Below are 14,833 nucleotides of genomic sequence, written 5' to 3'. Positions count from 1 at the left end.
CTGAGGCAGGATGAGGAGGCCGGGGCTGCTGGAACAGAGGCACTGGCCTAGGAGGTCGTCAGAGGGCCGGGCTGGTGCCAGGGTTGGGGCAGGGGAGGAAGAGTCCCACCTCTGGTCCACACTGCAGCCCTCTGCCCGGAATAGTGCTCAGCACAGAGCAAGCACTCCATAACTCTCATTACATGAAGGACAGAGGAAGACATGCCCTGTTGGAGCAGGCCACGTGTCGGCGAGGGGGAAGGGAGGGAAAGCTGCTGTGATGGGAATAGGGAGGATGGGTGTGCGCCCTGCACAGGGTCACAGGGACCTGCACAGGGTGTGGCAGTCAGAAGGAAACTGTAGCCAACAAGCAGACAGGCCTTCACTGTTTGTGAAACACTTTCACAATCATCTCATGTCAGTGCCTGATGATCCATACATGAGGAAAGCGAGGCTCAGAGAGGTTAAACAACCTGCTGACGGTCACACAGCCAGAAAATGGCAGAGGTGGGATGTGAACCCAGCTCTGCCTGTTTTCTGGATGTGGTTCTCTAGGAAGGCCTGGAGAATCCCAAAGCACCTAGTGGTTTCTAGACGGGATCCTCAGCCCAGGTCATAAAACCTCTCAGACTCAGGCAGGCTCACTGTCCTACAGGCTCTGTTGGCACCAAGGATCTGGCCTAAGATCCTTCTCCTGAGCCCAACTCAGATGTGAAGGAGCGTGGGGTCAGCGAGAGAAAAGTGAACGTGAGGCATGACCATGTGGTGTGAAGCCAGTGGGTGGAGAGGGCCCTGGACCCCGGTCAGGAGACATGGGCAGGCTCACCACTTACCAGCTGGGGGACCCTTGGAAACTGCCAAATGCCCTTCAGGACAGAGGTTGGATTATCACTAACAAGCATCAGTAAGAAACACTATTTGTATTATTATAATTCTCCCATTTGTTAAGTTCTGGTAATGATGACTAGTAGCAAAAATGGACTCTAAGTGGGGGAGGGGTAAACTGGGAGATTGGAATGGACACATACACACAACTATATATAAAATAGATAACTAATAAGGACCTACTGTACAGCACAAGGAACTCTACTGAATACTCCGTAATGGCTTATATGGGAAAAGAATCTAAAAAAGAGTGGATATATGTAAATGTATAACTGATTCACTTTGCTGTACAGCAGAAACTAACACAACACTGTAAATCAACTAGACTCCATTAAAATTTTTTTTTTAATGAGAAAAGAATGGACTCTAGGGACGTGGCAGGAAACTTGAGGCAGAGGCTGCGTGGCCCCAAGAGAAGGGACGGGTAGGAAGAGCAGAGACCAGGGGCCAGGTGTGCACGGGAGGGACGGGGAGGTCAGGTCGGGGCGGGGAGGGCGGGCTCCCACCTGGGAGAAGATGTTAGCTGCATAGGCGGCAGCCGTGGTCAGGGAGGTGAAGAAGGTTGCCTTGCCCGCCGTCTGGATGGTATGGATCATCCGCAGCTGCGGGTCTTCCAGGTGGGTGGCCTGGCGGTAGGTGTTGATGAATACAAAGACATCGTCCACGCCTACGGGAGGGAGCCCCGGGCCAGCAGGGCTCAGGATCACTCTGCCGTGTCCACGGTCAGACCCAACCTGGGCCAGGAACCCAAGCCCCACCCTCCATGCTCCTCGCTCCTCACCCCTGCCCCCACCAGAACCAGGCCCTTTCCTCCAAATCTTAGCCCCATTCCCACCTTTCCCACCATTCTTAACCTCCACCCAGAATAGCTACCCATTCCTTCCACTCCTTGGGGGCTCCACCCATCATATGCCAAGGATCACCCACCACTCATATTCTACCCACCCGCCACCCCAATTCCAAGCCTCCGAGGTCTGAAAGGGGACTTTTTGGAGCCCCCATGGGAGCCAGGCTTTGCCTCTTGGAAGAAGGCCCTTTTGGGGACAGAGTTCCCAAGTTCCCAGGGCCCATTACCATGGCAACAGAGGCAACTCACCAATGCCCACTATCACAAAGGCAGCCACCCCATTGAGGATGCCCAAGTACTGGATACCAAAGACCACATGGTACAGGAAGAGTGCCACCAGGCAGCTGAGGCCGATGCTGGCGATTCCGAAGAAGGACAGGAACACTGGGCAGGGCAAGAGGCACAGGGGACGGAGAGAGTGGGTGGACCCAGAGGAACACACCTCTTCAGTGTCCCTGGCCCCTGCTGGGTCCTGCCTCACACACCCACCCCAACCCCAGGGCGTACCTCTACCACCCCATCTAGCCCAGCACAGTTCTCTGCACCCAGAGAAGGGGCTGGGCAGGAGGGCTGAGTGGCAAATGAAGCCATTTTTGAGTAAGTCAAGTTGTTTATGGGCCCTCATCTTTGCAGAACTTGTCTCAAGTGCTAGTGGGGGATTATTATATATTTACATCTGTCACCCCAGTAGACTAGAGGTTCCATGGAGGTAGGAAGTGTGTCTGTGATGCTCACTATGTGTCTGTATCCCTGGCACCTTAGAGCATCTGGCACATAGTTGGTGCCCAAGTAATATCTGTTACATGGATGAATGAAGGTCTTTTCCATTTTTGAAGGTATGACCAATCTCTCATTCACTTGAGCAACAGAGAGCACCTACTGTATATGCAGAAAGAAGCAGCTAAGGTATATGGGGAGATGGTGGTGGAAAAGTAAACTGGGGGACTAAGGGCAGCTGACTGGGACTATAGAACAGGCTACAGAATAATTCATAAGGTGTCCAATACTCCAGACTCCCCAAAACTTATCAGCAAGTTTATCGGCAAGAAAAAGATGATCAAAGGGAAAAAGGTTCAACTGTGGGAGGTCATGGGAATGGGGGCCCCTAGGCATGGCCCAACCTGCCTCTGAACCTCAGTCTACCTGCCTGGGGTTAGAAGGTGATGTCTGAGCACCCCTCCCCCCACCAGTTCTGACATAGTGGATTCAAGACCATTTCTGGCATCCCTGAGCAGGAAGGCTTTGTCCAGAGAGAAGCACACTGGAAGAAGAGAAGGGGCTGGCTCCACGCGGGGCTTTTGAAGGAACCCTACCTGAGCAGGAGGTGAGAATGTAGACGAGGGCGGCAATGCAGCTGCTGCTGACGAAGGCCAGGAGCATGTCATTGTTGAAGGTTCTGCGAACCTCATAGTCAAAGAGGTCCGTCCCCCCATACAGAACCTGCACTTTGCTGAACAAGGGAGGACACAGAGAGAGGAAAGACAAAGCGGATCAGAGATAGAGGAGGTCTGGGAGCCATCCACCTCACCAGTGTCTCTTTACCTTGGCTGTACATTATGATCACCTGGGGGACTTCCAAAAATCCTGATGTCCAGGCCATACTCTCGACAAATGAAATCAGAATGTCTGGGGTGGGGCTGAATTATCAGTGAGGTTGGGACCACTGCTCTACACAAATAATAATCAATTATAGCCAAATTCTATGTCATCTTCCAATTCTTAATTATTCACAGCAAAATTCTAAATTCAAACCAGCTTCCAGATACGGTTTTATACCGCTAGTGTGCATTTAACAGCAGTTATTCTTAATAAGAAAAACTTCACCAAGCTAGTCAAGTTGAGTTTTAAAATACAAACAGGAGGGAGATCTGCTTCTGGCCAAGATGGAGTAACAAGATGAAATCTAGACTTACCTTCCCAGTGAAACTAATGAAAAACATAAGAAAATACATGAGACATGAGATAACAAAGAATGGTGATCTCTGAGAGGTGAGAAACAAAATGGACCCTATGCTTACCCTGACTTACTTGCTTGAGAGAGTTTCCAGGCTTCACTGCAGCCTAATATATGTGTTAGTGACTTCTCAAAAGAGGCTGAAAGTTTTCCAAACTTGATGAAAACTATAAACCCATTGATTCAAAAGGCTCAAGCAATGGACCCCAAGCACCCCCAAACCATGAATAAAACAACAACAATGCACATCATAATCAAGTTGCTCAAAATCAGTGACCAAGATAAAATCTTAAAAGCAGCCTGAGGAAGAAGATGCATTACACACAGAGGAACAAAAATAAGGATGGCAGCAGATTTCTCTTCAGAAACAATGCAAGTGAGAAGACGATGGAGCAAGGTCCTTTACCAACTGGGGAAAAAGTCAACCCAGAATTCTATACCCAGAGTTCTATATCTTGAAAAACATATTTCAAAAACAAAGGCAAGGGCTTCCCTAGTGGCACAGTGGTTGAGAGCCCGCCTGCCGAAGCAGGGGACACGGGTTCGTGCCCCAGTCCGGGAAGATCCCACATGCCGCGGAGTGGCTAGGCCCGTGAGCCATGGCCACTGAGCCTGCGTGTCCGGAGCCTGTGCTCCACAATGGTAGAGGTCACAGCAGTGAGAGGCCCGCGTACCGCAAAAAAAAAAAAAAAGAAGAAAGAAAAACAAAGGCAAAATAAAGACTTTTTCAGTATACAAAAGCTGAAAGGGGGCTTCCCTGGTGGCACAGTGGTTAAGAATCTGCCTGCCGATGCAGGGGACACGGGTTCGAGCCCTGGTCCAGGAAGATCCCACATGCCATGGAGCAACTAAGCCCGTGCGCCACAACTACTAAGCCTGCACTCTAGAGCCCGGGAGCCACAACTACCGAGCCTGCACACCTAGAGCCTGTGCTCTGCAACAAGAGAAGCCACCGCAGTGAGAAGCCTGCGCACCACAACGAAGAATAGCCCTCACTCGCCACAACTAGAGAAAGCCGCCCCACAGCAACTAAGACCCAACGCAGCCAAAAATAAATAATTTTTTTAAAAAGCTGAAAGAATTCATCTCCAGTACACCTGCACTACAAGAGATGTTAAAGAAAATCCTTCAGGCAGAAGGAAAATGATTACAGATGGAAATATACATCTACACAAAGGAATAAAAAGGACTGGAAATGGTAACGACATGAATAAATGTACCAAATTTTCTTATTTTTATGTAAATCTTTTAAAAAGATAACTGACCGTTTAAACAGAAATAACAATAATGTGGTATGGGGTTTATAACGTATATGAAAATAAAATATATGACAACAGTAGCATAGAGGCCAGGAGGAAGGACATGGTGGTATACTATTCATATATAGTTACACTATACATGAAGTGGTTTAACATCATTCGAAGATACACTGTAATTTAAGGATGTATACGATACACCTTGAAGCAACCACTAAACTAAATATATATAACTCAAAAAACAACAAAGGAAAAAAAATGGAATAATCAAAAATTCTCAGTCTAAAAGAAGGCAGAAGAGAGGAAAAAGGGAACTAAGAATATACGGGACAAATAATAAAATAAAATAGTCTTAAGTCTAACCATATTAACAATGCATTAACTGTAAATGGTCTAGATACCCCAATTAAAAGGCAGAGACAGTCAGATTAGATTTTAAAAAATCAAGACCCAGCTGCCTACAAGAAACTCACTTTAAATATAGACACAAATGGTTAAAAACAAAAGTGCAGAAAAAAATATACCACGCTGACATGAATCAAAAGAAAGCTGGAGTGGTTACATTAATAACAAATGAAATCAATTTCAGAGCAAAGAATATTACTAGGGATAAAGAAAGTCATTTAAAAATGATAAAGGGCTCGGTTCATTAAAAGAATACAACAATACTACATGCTTTGGACCTAACAACAGAGCTTTAAAATACATGAAGCAAAAGCTGATAGAAATGAAAAAAGAAATAGACAAACCTGCAATGATAGTTGAACATTTCAAAACCCTTTTTCTCAATGATTGCTAGAACAATTAGACAGAAGATCAGTAAGGATATAGAAGACTTGAACAACATAATCAACCAACTTGACTTAATTGACATTTATAGAATACCCCACCAAACAACAGCAAAATATACATTCTTTTCAAGTGCACAGGGAACATTTAGCAAGACAGACCATACACTGGACCGTAAAACAAAACTCAATAAATTTAGAATAATTTAAGTCATGCAAAGCATGTTCTCTGACCATGATAGAATTAAATTCAAAATTAACAACAACACACTATCTGGGAAATTCATAAATATTTGGAGACTAACACATTTTTAAATAATACAAGGGTCAAAGAAGAGATCAAAAGGGAAAATTGAAAGTATTCTGAATTGAATGAAAATGAAAGCATATGTCAAAATGTGTGAGATGAGCTAAAACAATGCTCAAAGGTAATTTTATAGCAATAAACACTTATATTAGAAAAGGAGAAAGCTTTCAAATCAGTGACCTCAGCTTCTACTGCAAGAAAGAAGAACAAGAGAAAAATATATATAAAGTAGGTATAAGAAAGGAAATAATGAAGATCAGAGCATAAATATATAAATAAACAAACAGAAAGATACCAAAGAAAAATCAATGAAACCAAAAGCTAGTCCTTTGAGAAGATCAGTAAGATTGATAAACTTCTAGCCAGACTGATCATGAAAAAAGGAGATAAAACACACATGAAAGAAGGGACATCACTACAGTTTTTATAAATATTCAAAAATAATAAGGGAATATTATGAATCACTTTGACATTTTAATGAAATGTCATTTGACAGTTTGACAATTTCATTTGACAATTTAAATGAAATGGACAAATTTCATGAAATATACTACCAAAGCTTGTGCAAGAATACAGAAATAACTTTAATAGCCCTATATGTATATTTAAGAATTGAATTTGTAGTTAAAACCTTCCCATAAAGAAAACTCCAGATCCAGACAGTTTCATTGCTGAATTCTATCAAACATTTAAGGAAGAATAATACCAGTTCTATACAAACTCTCCAGACAACTGAAGAGAGGACAATACTTTCTACCTCATCCTGTAAAACATTTTGATAGGGCTTCCCTGGTGGCACAGTGGAGGGGACTGCCAGTAGAGGGGACACGGGTTTGAGACCTGGTCTGGGAAGATCCCACATGCCGCGGAGCAACGGGGCCTGTGAGCCACAACTACTGAGCCTGCGCGTCTGGAGCCTGTGCTCCGCAAAAAGAGAGGCCGCGACAGTGAGAGGCCCATGCACCGCGATGAAGAGTGGCCCCCGCTTGCCCCAACTAGAGAAAGCCCTCGCACAGAAACGAAGACCCAACACAGCCAAAACTAAAATAAATAAATAAATTAAGAAAAAAATTTTTGATACCAAAATCAAACAGAGATATTACAAGAAAACTACAGCCTAGTATCCATCATGAACATATACCAATGAACAAAGAATACAAATAGAATCTAACACTATATAAAAAGGATGATATATCATGACCAAGGGGGATTTACCCTAAGAATGCAAGGATGGTTTAAAATTAAAAACTCAATCAATGTAATTCACCATATTAAACTAAAAAAGAAATACTGTATGATCTCTCTCTAGATGCAGAAAAAGCATTTGAGAAAACTGAATATTCCTTACTGATTAAAAAAAAAAAGACACCAGCAAATTAGGAATAGAAGGGAACTTCCTTAACCTGATAAAGGACATCTACAAAAAATCTACATACTTTGGTCAGGGATAATACAGCATTGTCCATTCTCATCACTTATTCAACATTGTACTGGATGTTCTAGCCAGTGCATTCAGGCAAGAGAAAGAAATAAAAGGCATCCAAATTGGAAAGCAAGAAGTAAAACTGTCTTTATTAGCAAAAGACATAATTAACTATGTAGAAAATCAAATGTAATCTACCAAAAATCTTCTAGAACTTATAAGGGAGCTTAGCAAGGTTGCAGGACCCAATGTCAATTATATTTCTATATACTAGCAACTAACAATTGCCAAATGAAATTTTTTTAAAAATACCATTTACAATAGCATAAGAATATGAAATAGGGATAAATCTGACAAAAGACATCATATACACCACATTCATTAGTCATAAGACTAATGTTGTTAAGATGTCAGTTCCCCTCAAATTGATCTGTGTATTTGACACAATCATAATCAAGATCCCAGCAGACTTTTATTTGGAGAAATGGACAAGCTGATTCTAAAATTCATAGGGAAATGCAAAGGACTTAGAATAACTAAAGCAACTTTGAAAAAGAACAACAAAGCTGGAAGACTAACACTTGCACAAGACATGGTATAAAGCTACCATAATCAAGACAGTGTAATACTGGTGTGCAAATAAAAAATAGATCAATGGAACAGAACAGAGCATCCAGAAACAGACTCACATATATACGGACAAAGATTTTTGTCCAAGATGCAAAGGCAATTCAGTGAAGAAAGAATGATCTTTTCAACAAATGATGCTGGAACAGCTGGAGAGTCATATAAAAATAATAAATAAACATCGGCACATTACAATATATACAAAGTGTTCATAGTGTATGCCTTGCACCATATACAAAGATTAATTAAAAATGGAATATCACAGATCTAAATGTAAAACCAGTTTTAAAGCGATCAAAAGATCTAAATAGTCACCAATGAAGATAAATGGATGTCAAATAAGCACGGGAACATCACTGGTAATTAGGGAAATTCAAATTCAAATTGCAATGAGATATCACCACACACCTAGTAGAACGGCTAAAATTTTTTACACTGACCGTACCAAGTGTTAGAGAGGTTGTGGAGGAACTGGAATTCTTATACACTGGGTGGGAATGCAAAATGGTACAACCAATCTGGAAAACAATTTGGCAGTTTCTTAAAAAGTTAAACACACACCTACCATATGATCTAGTCATTTCACTCCTAGGTATTTATCTAAGACATATGAAAGCACTTGTTCACACAAAGGCTTGTTCACAGCAGCTCTATCTGCAATAGCCAAATCTGGAAACAACCCAAATACCCATAAACAGGTGAGTGGATGAACAAAAGGTGGCATCTCCACACAATGGATACGACACAGCATTTAAAAAGAATAAACCGTCTACACATGCAACAACATGGATACAATTCAAAATAATTAGGCTGAGTGAAAGAGAGCAATCAAAATTGTGCATACTATATGATGCCATGTATATAAAACTCTAGAAAATGAAAATGAATATACAGTGATAAAAAACAGAAAGTGGGGCTTCCCTGGTGGCGCAGTGGTTGAGAGTCCGCCTGCAGATGCAGGAGACACGGGTTCGTGCCCCGGTCCGGGAGGATCCCACATGCCGCAGAGCGGCTGGGCCCATAAGCCATGGCCGCTGAGCCTGCACGTCCGGAGCCTGTGCTCCGCAACGGGAGAGGCCACAGCAGTGAGAGGCCCGCATACCACAAAACAAAAAAACAAAAACAAGAAAGTGGTCCTGGGGTGGCAGTGGGAAGGCAAGGTGAGGCAGGATGGAGTGATTATCAAGGGGACATGAATAAACTTCTGGGGGTGACGGGTCTCTTCATTATCTTGATTGTGGTGAAGGTTTCATGGTGTATGTATACATGGGTCAAAACTAATCAAACTGTAAACTTTAAGTATATGCAACTGGTTGTATATCAATTATACCTCAATAAAGCTGTTTAAAAAACCAAACAGGACATTTAAAAACCAAGTAGAAAAGATCTTTGGATTATCTACTTTGTTGAACTAAATGGATTAATTCATCTTTCATTAGAGTAGAAAACTGAAAGTTCAATCAACTGTTTATTCATTCATTCATTTGTATAGCTTTGATAGAATGCCTTCTAGGTTCCAGGTCCTGTCTTAGTTACTGGCTATAAAAAGTCATGGGCCCAGACTTTTACTCTCAAGTAGAAAGGAATAGCTCATGCAAGAACAATATTCTTGCCTAGAACTACTAAAAAGTCAGATAAAACTGAGAAATCATCTGTTTAATGACATTAGAGACTTCCTGAAGCAATGAGAACTAGAGGGCTAAGACTCCAGAAAGCAAAGAACCTACAAAAGGTAAGCTCCCCTTCTACGGCTGTGTTTACCCTAGAGGTATTTGCTGATTCTGAACACAGGCATGAGGCTAAAAATCTAGGCGGGGGGTCAGAAAAACTAGCAGAGCTTTGGGCAGAGACGTGCAGACCAGCATAGCATAAAGCCAGTTTCTTCCTCAGCACTTCTGCCAAATACTGGGGCCGTGTGGAGTATGAGGCTACAAAGCTAAGCAGAAAGGCTCTGAAAAAACAGAGTAGAGATATTTTTAGCAGTTTTGAGAGACAAAGATTAGGGTCTGAAACCTGTCAGGGGAAGGGGCTCTGCAGAATACTCCAGGCTCTCAGTTGAACATCTTAGAGAACCAAGGGCAAACTAGAGGTAGGCTGAGAATTTTCAGTATTGCAAACCTGCCTCGACTTCGTGTAACTGCTGACTATTTAAGGTGATCAGTCACAACTCCATCTGCCTAGTGGAGGGAAAGATAAACTTTCTCTGGAAGAAATAACATCATCTGGACCTCTATGGTTTTATATACAATGTTCATCACTCAGTAAAAACTACCAGGCATACTCACAGGCAGGACCCCATGACCAAAAACCAAGTGAAAGAACAGACCACAGAAACAAATCCACAAGTTATCCATAATAACCTAATAACTTGATATGCTTAAGATGCTTATGATGTGTATAAGGGGCTCCAAACAGTGTGTGGCACAGGGTAAGCACTCAATAAATATTAGCTCTGATTATTACAGTAGTTGCTCAATAAAGAAACGAGGGTATTTCAGTCAGATTCATTCCTCCTGTGCCGGGGGCTGACTTGTCAGGGCAGAGGACCAAGAGGCACTGGAGTTACTGCCCTGCAGGACTGACAGAAGATGAGCTATCCAATGCTCTTTCCTGATGGGGAGAGGCCCAGTTGTATTCTCAGACACACATCCCAAGGGCTGGAGGACGATCAAAGCACCCACTGCCCAAAAGCTCTTTCACATCTCTTAGTTCGTCTCCTCCTAATGACTGCAGAAGGGTAGCAGGAGTCATCATCCCCGTTTTACCAGTATCAGAGGCCCAGAGAAGTGAAGTGACTTGCCCACTATCTCCCTGGATAGTAGAAGCAGAGAGGAACTCCTTATGCCCTGGTCAATACTCCTTCCAGAAAGCCTTCTAGCACCACCTCAGGAGAAAATCAATACCAAAGACCTCCAGGGCAGAAGTTCCTCCAAAGCTGTCATGTTCACTAAACCATCAGCACTGATCAGGAAAAGCGTCCTTTCATCTGTCAGGGTGACGATGAGGATGTATCTGGCTCTGCCCTTGATCTGAGAAGAAAGATCTCTTAGGGAAAAGGTTGCAGGTAAGGGGATCTGGGGTTTATGAGAAAAGAACCACCTGGAAACCAATTCTCTACGCTAATACAGCCCTTTCCTGGTACAAACAAGGACAGGCCAGGCACACACCGGGTGCAGCTGGACTGCCTACCTAGTGGACTGCTTGGCCAGCATGGCCACATAGGTGACCACAAAGCTCTGAAACTTAGCCCGCTGCTCCTCCCAGCGATCGTCCACCGAGTAGTAGTTGGGCAGGGGTGCTCCAAAGAGGATCTCGCTGCGCAGGAGGGAGCTCTTGAGGTTTTCTGCAGAGAGGCCCTCGTCCACATACCAGTAGAACTCCGGGTGAGTCATGGCCAGCTCTAGGGAGCCTGCAGGGGCAGAGGTCAAGGGGTCCAAGGAGCTCAGTGGGTCAGCTCCCAACAACCCTCCATCAGGGTCATCCTGCCCTCCTCAGCACCTCACCCCCTTTCTAAGGAAATGCAAAACTGTCCCAGCTTGGGCTATCTCCAACTGTCTCTAACAGAACGGATAGTTTAGAGAAATCACAGCTGTCTGAGGGGAGCAGCCCCCCAGATATGCTCAGGCGGCTCCCACTAAGTTTACACCTTCATTTCAGTTTGAACCTCACCTAATTCCAAGGCTCAGTCTCTGCAGTCCTGTAACTCCTTCCCATCCCAGTCCCGCCTCCATCTGCTTAGAACCCCGCCCATGTGCCCCTTAAAAGGCAAACCCAAGCCCCGCCTCCACAGCCAGCCTCTGGCCCCCTCCCCATCCTTTCTCAAGTCCCATCCCAAACATACTTCAAACTAATGCACCTTGATCTTCCTTCAAGCCCAGCCTCTCTCCAGATGCCCAGTTCTCTGTAACCACACCCCACCTTCCCTCTAACCAACCTCACGCCCAAGCCCCACCCCAAGCCTAACTCTGGCCACAGCACAACTCCCAGTCTCCCTCAATCCAGGTGTGCACACAAACCTCCTTCCTTGCCTCCCTCAGATCCCATCTTGCACCCAACCCCAGCTCCCTGCCCTTCCTCAATAATGGCCCCCAGGCCTGCCCAGCACTCAGCTCCAGCCTGACTCCACCTCACAGCCAATTCCGACCCCATCCTCCGACCAGTCTGTGAAGTACTGAGTCAAGAATCAAGCCTTCCCTTAACCTCCAAGCCCCGCTCCCAGCCTCATTAACCACCCCCTTCCCTTACAAGCCCCACCTACCCTCAGCCTCCACCCCTTACAAGCCCCGCCTCCAGCCTCCTTCAGACCTGGTCCCTACAGGCCCCGCCCCACCCACACCCAGGGCTGCTCACCCCGGATGTCGGCCAGGTCCTGGCCCATGCCATCATAGTAAATCTTGCCACCCCTCTCAGTGGGGAAGAAGTAGGTCATGAGCGAGCTGGGCGGGGAGCAGTAAGAGTAGGAGCCGAGCGGCAGGTCTTTCAGCACTTCATGGGGCTTCCAGCAGAACTCCCGGAAGCCCGGGTGGTCCATGATCTTGCGCTCAATCTCGTGGATTGTGACCAGCCGCTCACTCGTGAAAATGTTGCGCTCTGCATCGCCACGCGCCAGGAAAATGAGCTCGATGCGCCAGTGCGCGTGCGTCTGGGTGTTGGCGCTCACATAGGAGTGTGAGTAGTCCCAACGCGAGGTGCCTCGGCGGGCACGGCTCTGATTGGCCGCAGCCGCCACGGGGGGAGGGGCGCTGGGTTGGCGCTGCCCATTCTTGTCCAGCCCCTGGTTCACCTGGGCTTCACTCTGGTTGGCGGCCAGGCTCCCCAGGAGTGGAGTCTCTCGCCGAAGACGCCCGCTCCGATTGGCTGCTGGCTTCTGAGCGGTGGAGGTGTCCCACAATCCTGGGCCAAGCTCTAGCGCGGCAGGGACTTGGTACGGGACCCGGGCGGCCGGCCGCGAGCGATTGCCTACATGTAGCTGCTGCAACTGCTCTGTGATGAGGCGTTGGAGCGTCTCAGAAGTGAAGTCGGCCAGGTCGCGCCGGTTGCGCCCCCAGGACCCAAACTGGGATTTGAGCGCCAGCGCGAGGGCGTCGAAACGCTGGGAGGCCTCATGGTTGCGGATCTCAAAGGCATTGTAGGAGATGTCAATGTCCAGCGGCGGGTAGTAGAGGAACATGAAGGCTGAAAGAGCCATGGGGATGCTGCAGCCGAGGAAGAGCACCAGCCCCGCACAGCACGGATTGGTGAAGGCCCAGCCCAGTGTGTTCCAGAAGCCTGACGCTGGGGGTCGGGAGGGCAAGGTCCAGTGCCGCCAGCAACACTGCCCCCCTGCCCCAGCTTGGGGCCCTGGCTTCTGGGCCCTCCTAAAGGCCTCACCCGCTGCTTCCTCTTCCTCTTCCTGCGCCTCCTCTAGCCACACATCCTGCAGCAAGGGGTCATCCTCCGAGTCCATAGCCTACAGGAGAGGGAGAGGGTCAGCAGGCTGCAGAGAAGGAGAGGATGGTGCCCTGTAGCTGCAGTCGTCCACCCTGCGTTAACCCTGCCCACTCATAACCAAGACAAATACTACAATGGAATTGCATCAAGCAGGCACTTAACTGAATTCAACCACATGTGTACAAAACAGAAAGAAAAATCCTATTATTTGCCCATCACATCTCCCAACTAGATCAGGGCTTTCAAGGTCACAGAAAAAGGAGACTCATAGCCCAGTTGCAAACAGAAGAGATATTCCTCCCCGTGTAAGGGATATTCGAGGGGAATTTTGACGATGTATGATTTCCCAATTTTTGCTGCATCCTCTGATTTTAGAACTCAAAGCCAGTGTGAGGTGTGACTTTGCTGCAATCACTTATTTAACGAGCAACTGTAAAGGCATCCAAAAGTATCAGGGTAGAAGGGAAAGAGCATGCTGTTCGGAGTCAGACCCTAGTTTGCATCCTGAACCTCAGAGTCTTCATCTATAAAACAGAGGTGGCCATTCCTGCCTCACGTGGCTGTGGGGAGCGTCAAGGGTGAAAGCACTTTCAGTCTGCGTAGTATATTATCTGTCACTTGAACAGATTTCTTTGCTTCTCTCTGGGGACTGTAATGTGCTCAGCCATTGCCCATGCGGCTCTGCCAGGGCTAGATGCCTGTCATAGTTCTGCTCAAGAACTCTCAATAGCTCCCCACCCCCTCTTTGGGACACTGCAGCTGTGGCCACTGTTTGTCAGGCTCGGACCACTTAATATGCAGCTCCAGGGATGTCAAACCTTTAGGCACAGACAGGGGCCGGGCATCTGTCTCCCCAAGACGTGGGCCCAAGCAGCAGGAGGGCCTGGCAGGAGAGGGCAGCCTGAGGACTCCAGCAGGGTGGTCCAAAGGCAAGATGCCTTCTGGCATCCCCGGGCATGGCCTGTCCCCTTGTCCTGCCTGCCCTCTGGACGGAGAGAGACTCATTATCCAGTTAGAGGCCAGGCAGTGAGAAGGGGAAGCTAATTATGCCAGCGCTGGCTAATTAATGCTGTCTTTCCTATTAACATTCTCTAGAATGCTCCATTTCAATTAGACTGTCTGTCCAGGAAGAGAGGGGGCTGCCCTCAGCCCAAAGAAAGTGAAGAAGAGAGGGCAAGGAGAAGGAGGGAAACAGAGACTGAGAGACAGGACACGGGAGAGATGCGAGACAGAGAAAGATGAAAACTGGAGAGGGACAGGAGAGTGGAGTTAGGGGACAGAAGAGGAGGAAGGGGGTGCCGAGGGTGGGTGGGAGAGGAAGACTTGAAAGGGAGAGA

General features: G+C 46.5%; 1 protein-coding gene across 1 annotated transcript in view; it reads right to left on the bottom strand.

The window, feature by feature from the left end:
* Positions 1–14,833, bottom strand: part of DISP3 (dispatched RND transporter family member 3) — a 50,717-nt gene that overhangs the window by 17,570 nt on the left and 18,314 nt on the right. The window contains exons 2-6 of the mRNA XM_082615201.1: positions 12,417–13,515; positions 11,256–11,475; positions 3,025–3,161; positions 1,961–2,095; positions 1,371–1,531 (exon numbers count right to left, since the gene is read on the bottom strand). Coding sequence (XP_082471327.1) covers positions 1,371–1,531; positions 1,961–2,095; positions 3,025–3,161; positions 11,256–11,475; positions 12,417–13,512 — 1,749 coding nt within the window. The 5' untranslated portion in view covers positions 13,513–13,515. The remainder of the gene's footprint in view (positions 1–1,370; positions 1,532–1,960; positions 2,096–3,024; positions 3,162–11,255; positions 11,476–12,416; positions 13,516–14,833) is intronic.

Source organism: Mesoplodon mirus (genome assembly GCF_964341445.2).
Source record: "Mesoplodon mirus genome assembly, chromosome: 3".
Classification (NCBI taxonomy): domain Eukaryota; kingdom Metazoa; phylum Chordata; class Mammalia; order Artiodactyla; family Ziphiidae; genus Mesoplodon; species Mesoplodon mirus.
This window is presented reverse-complemented; position numbering and strand designations above follow the sequence as displayed.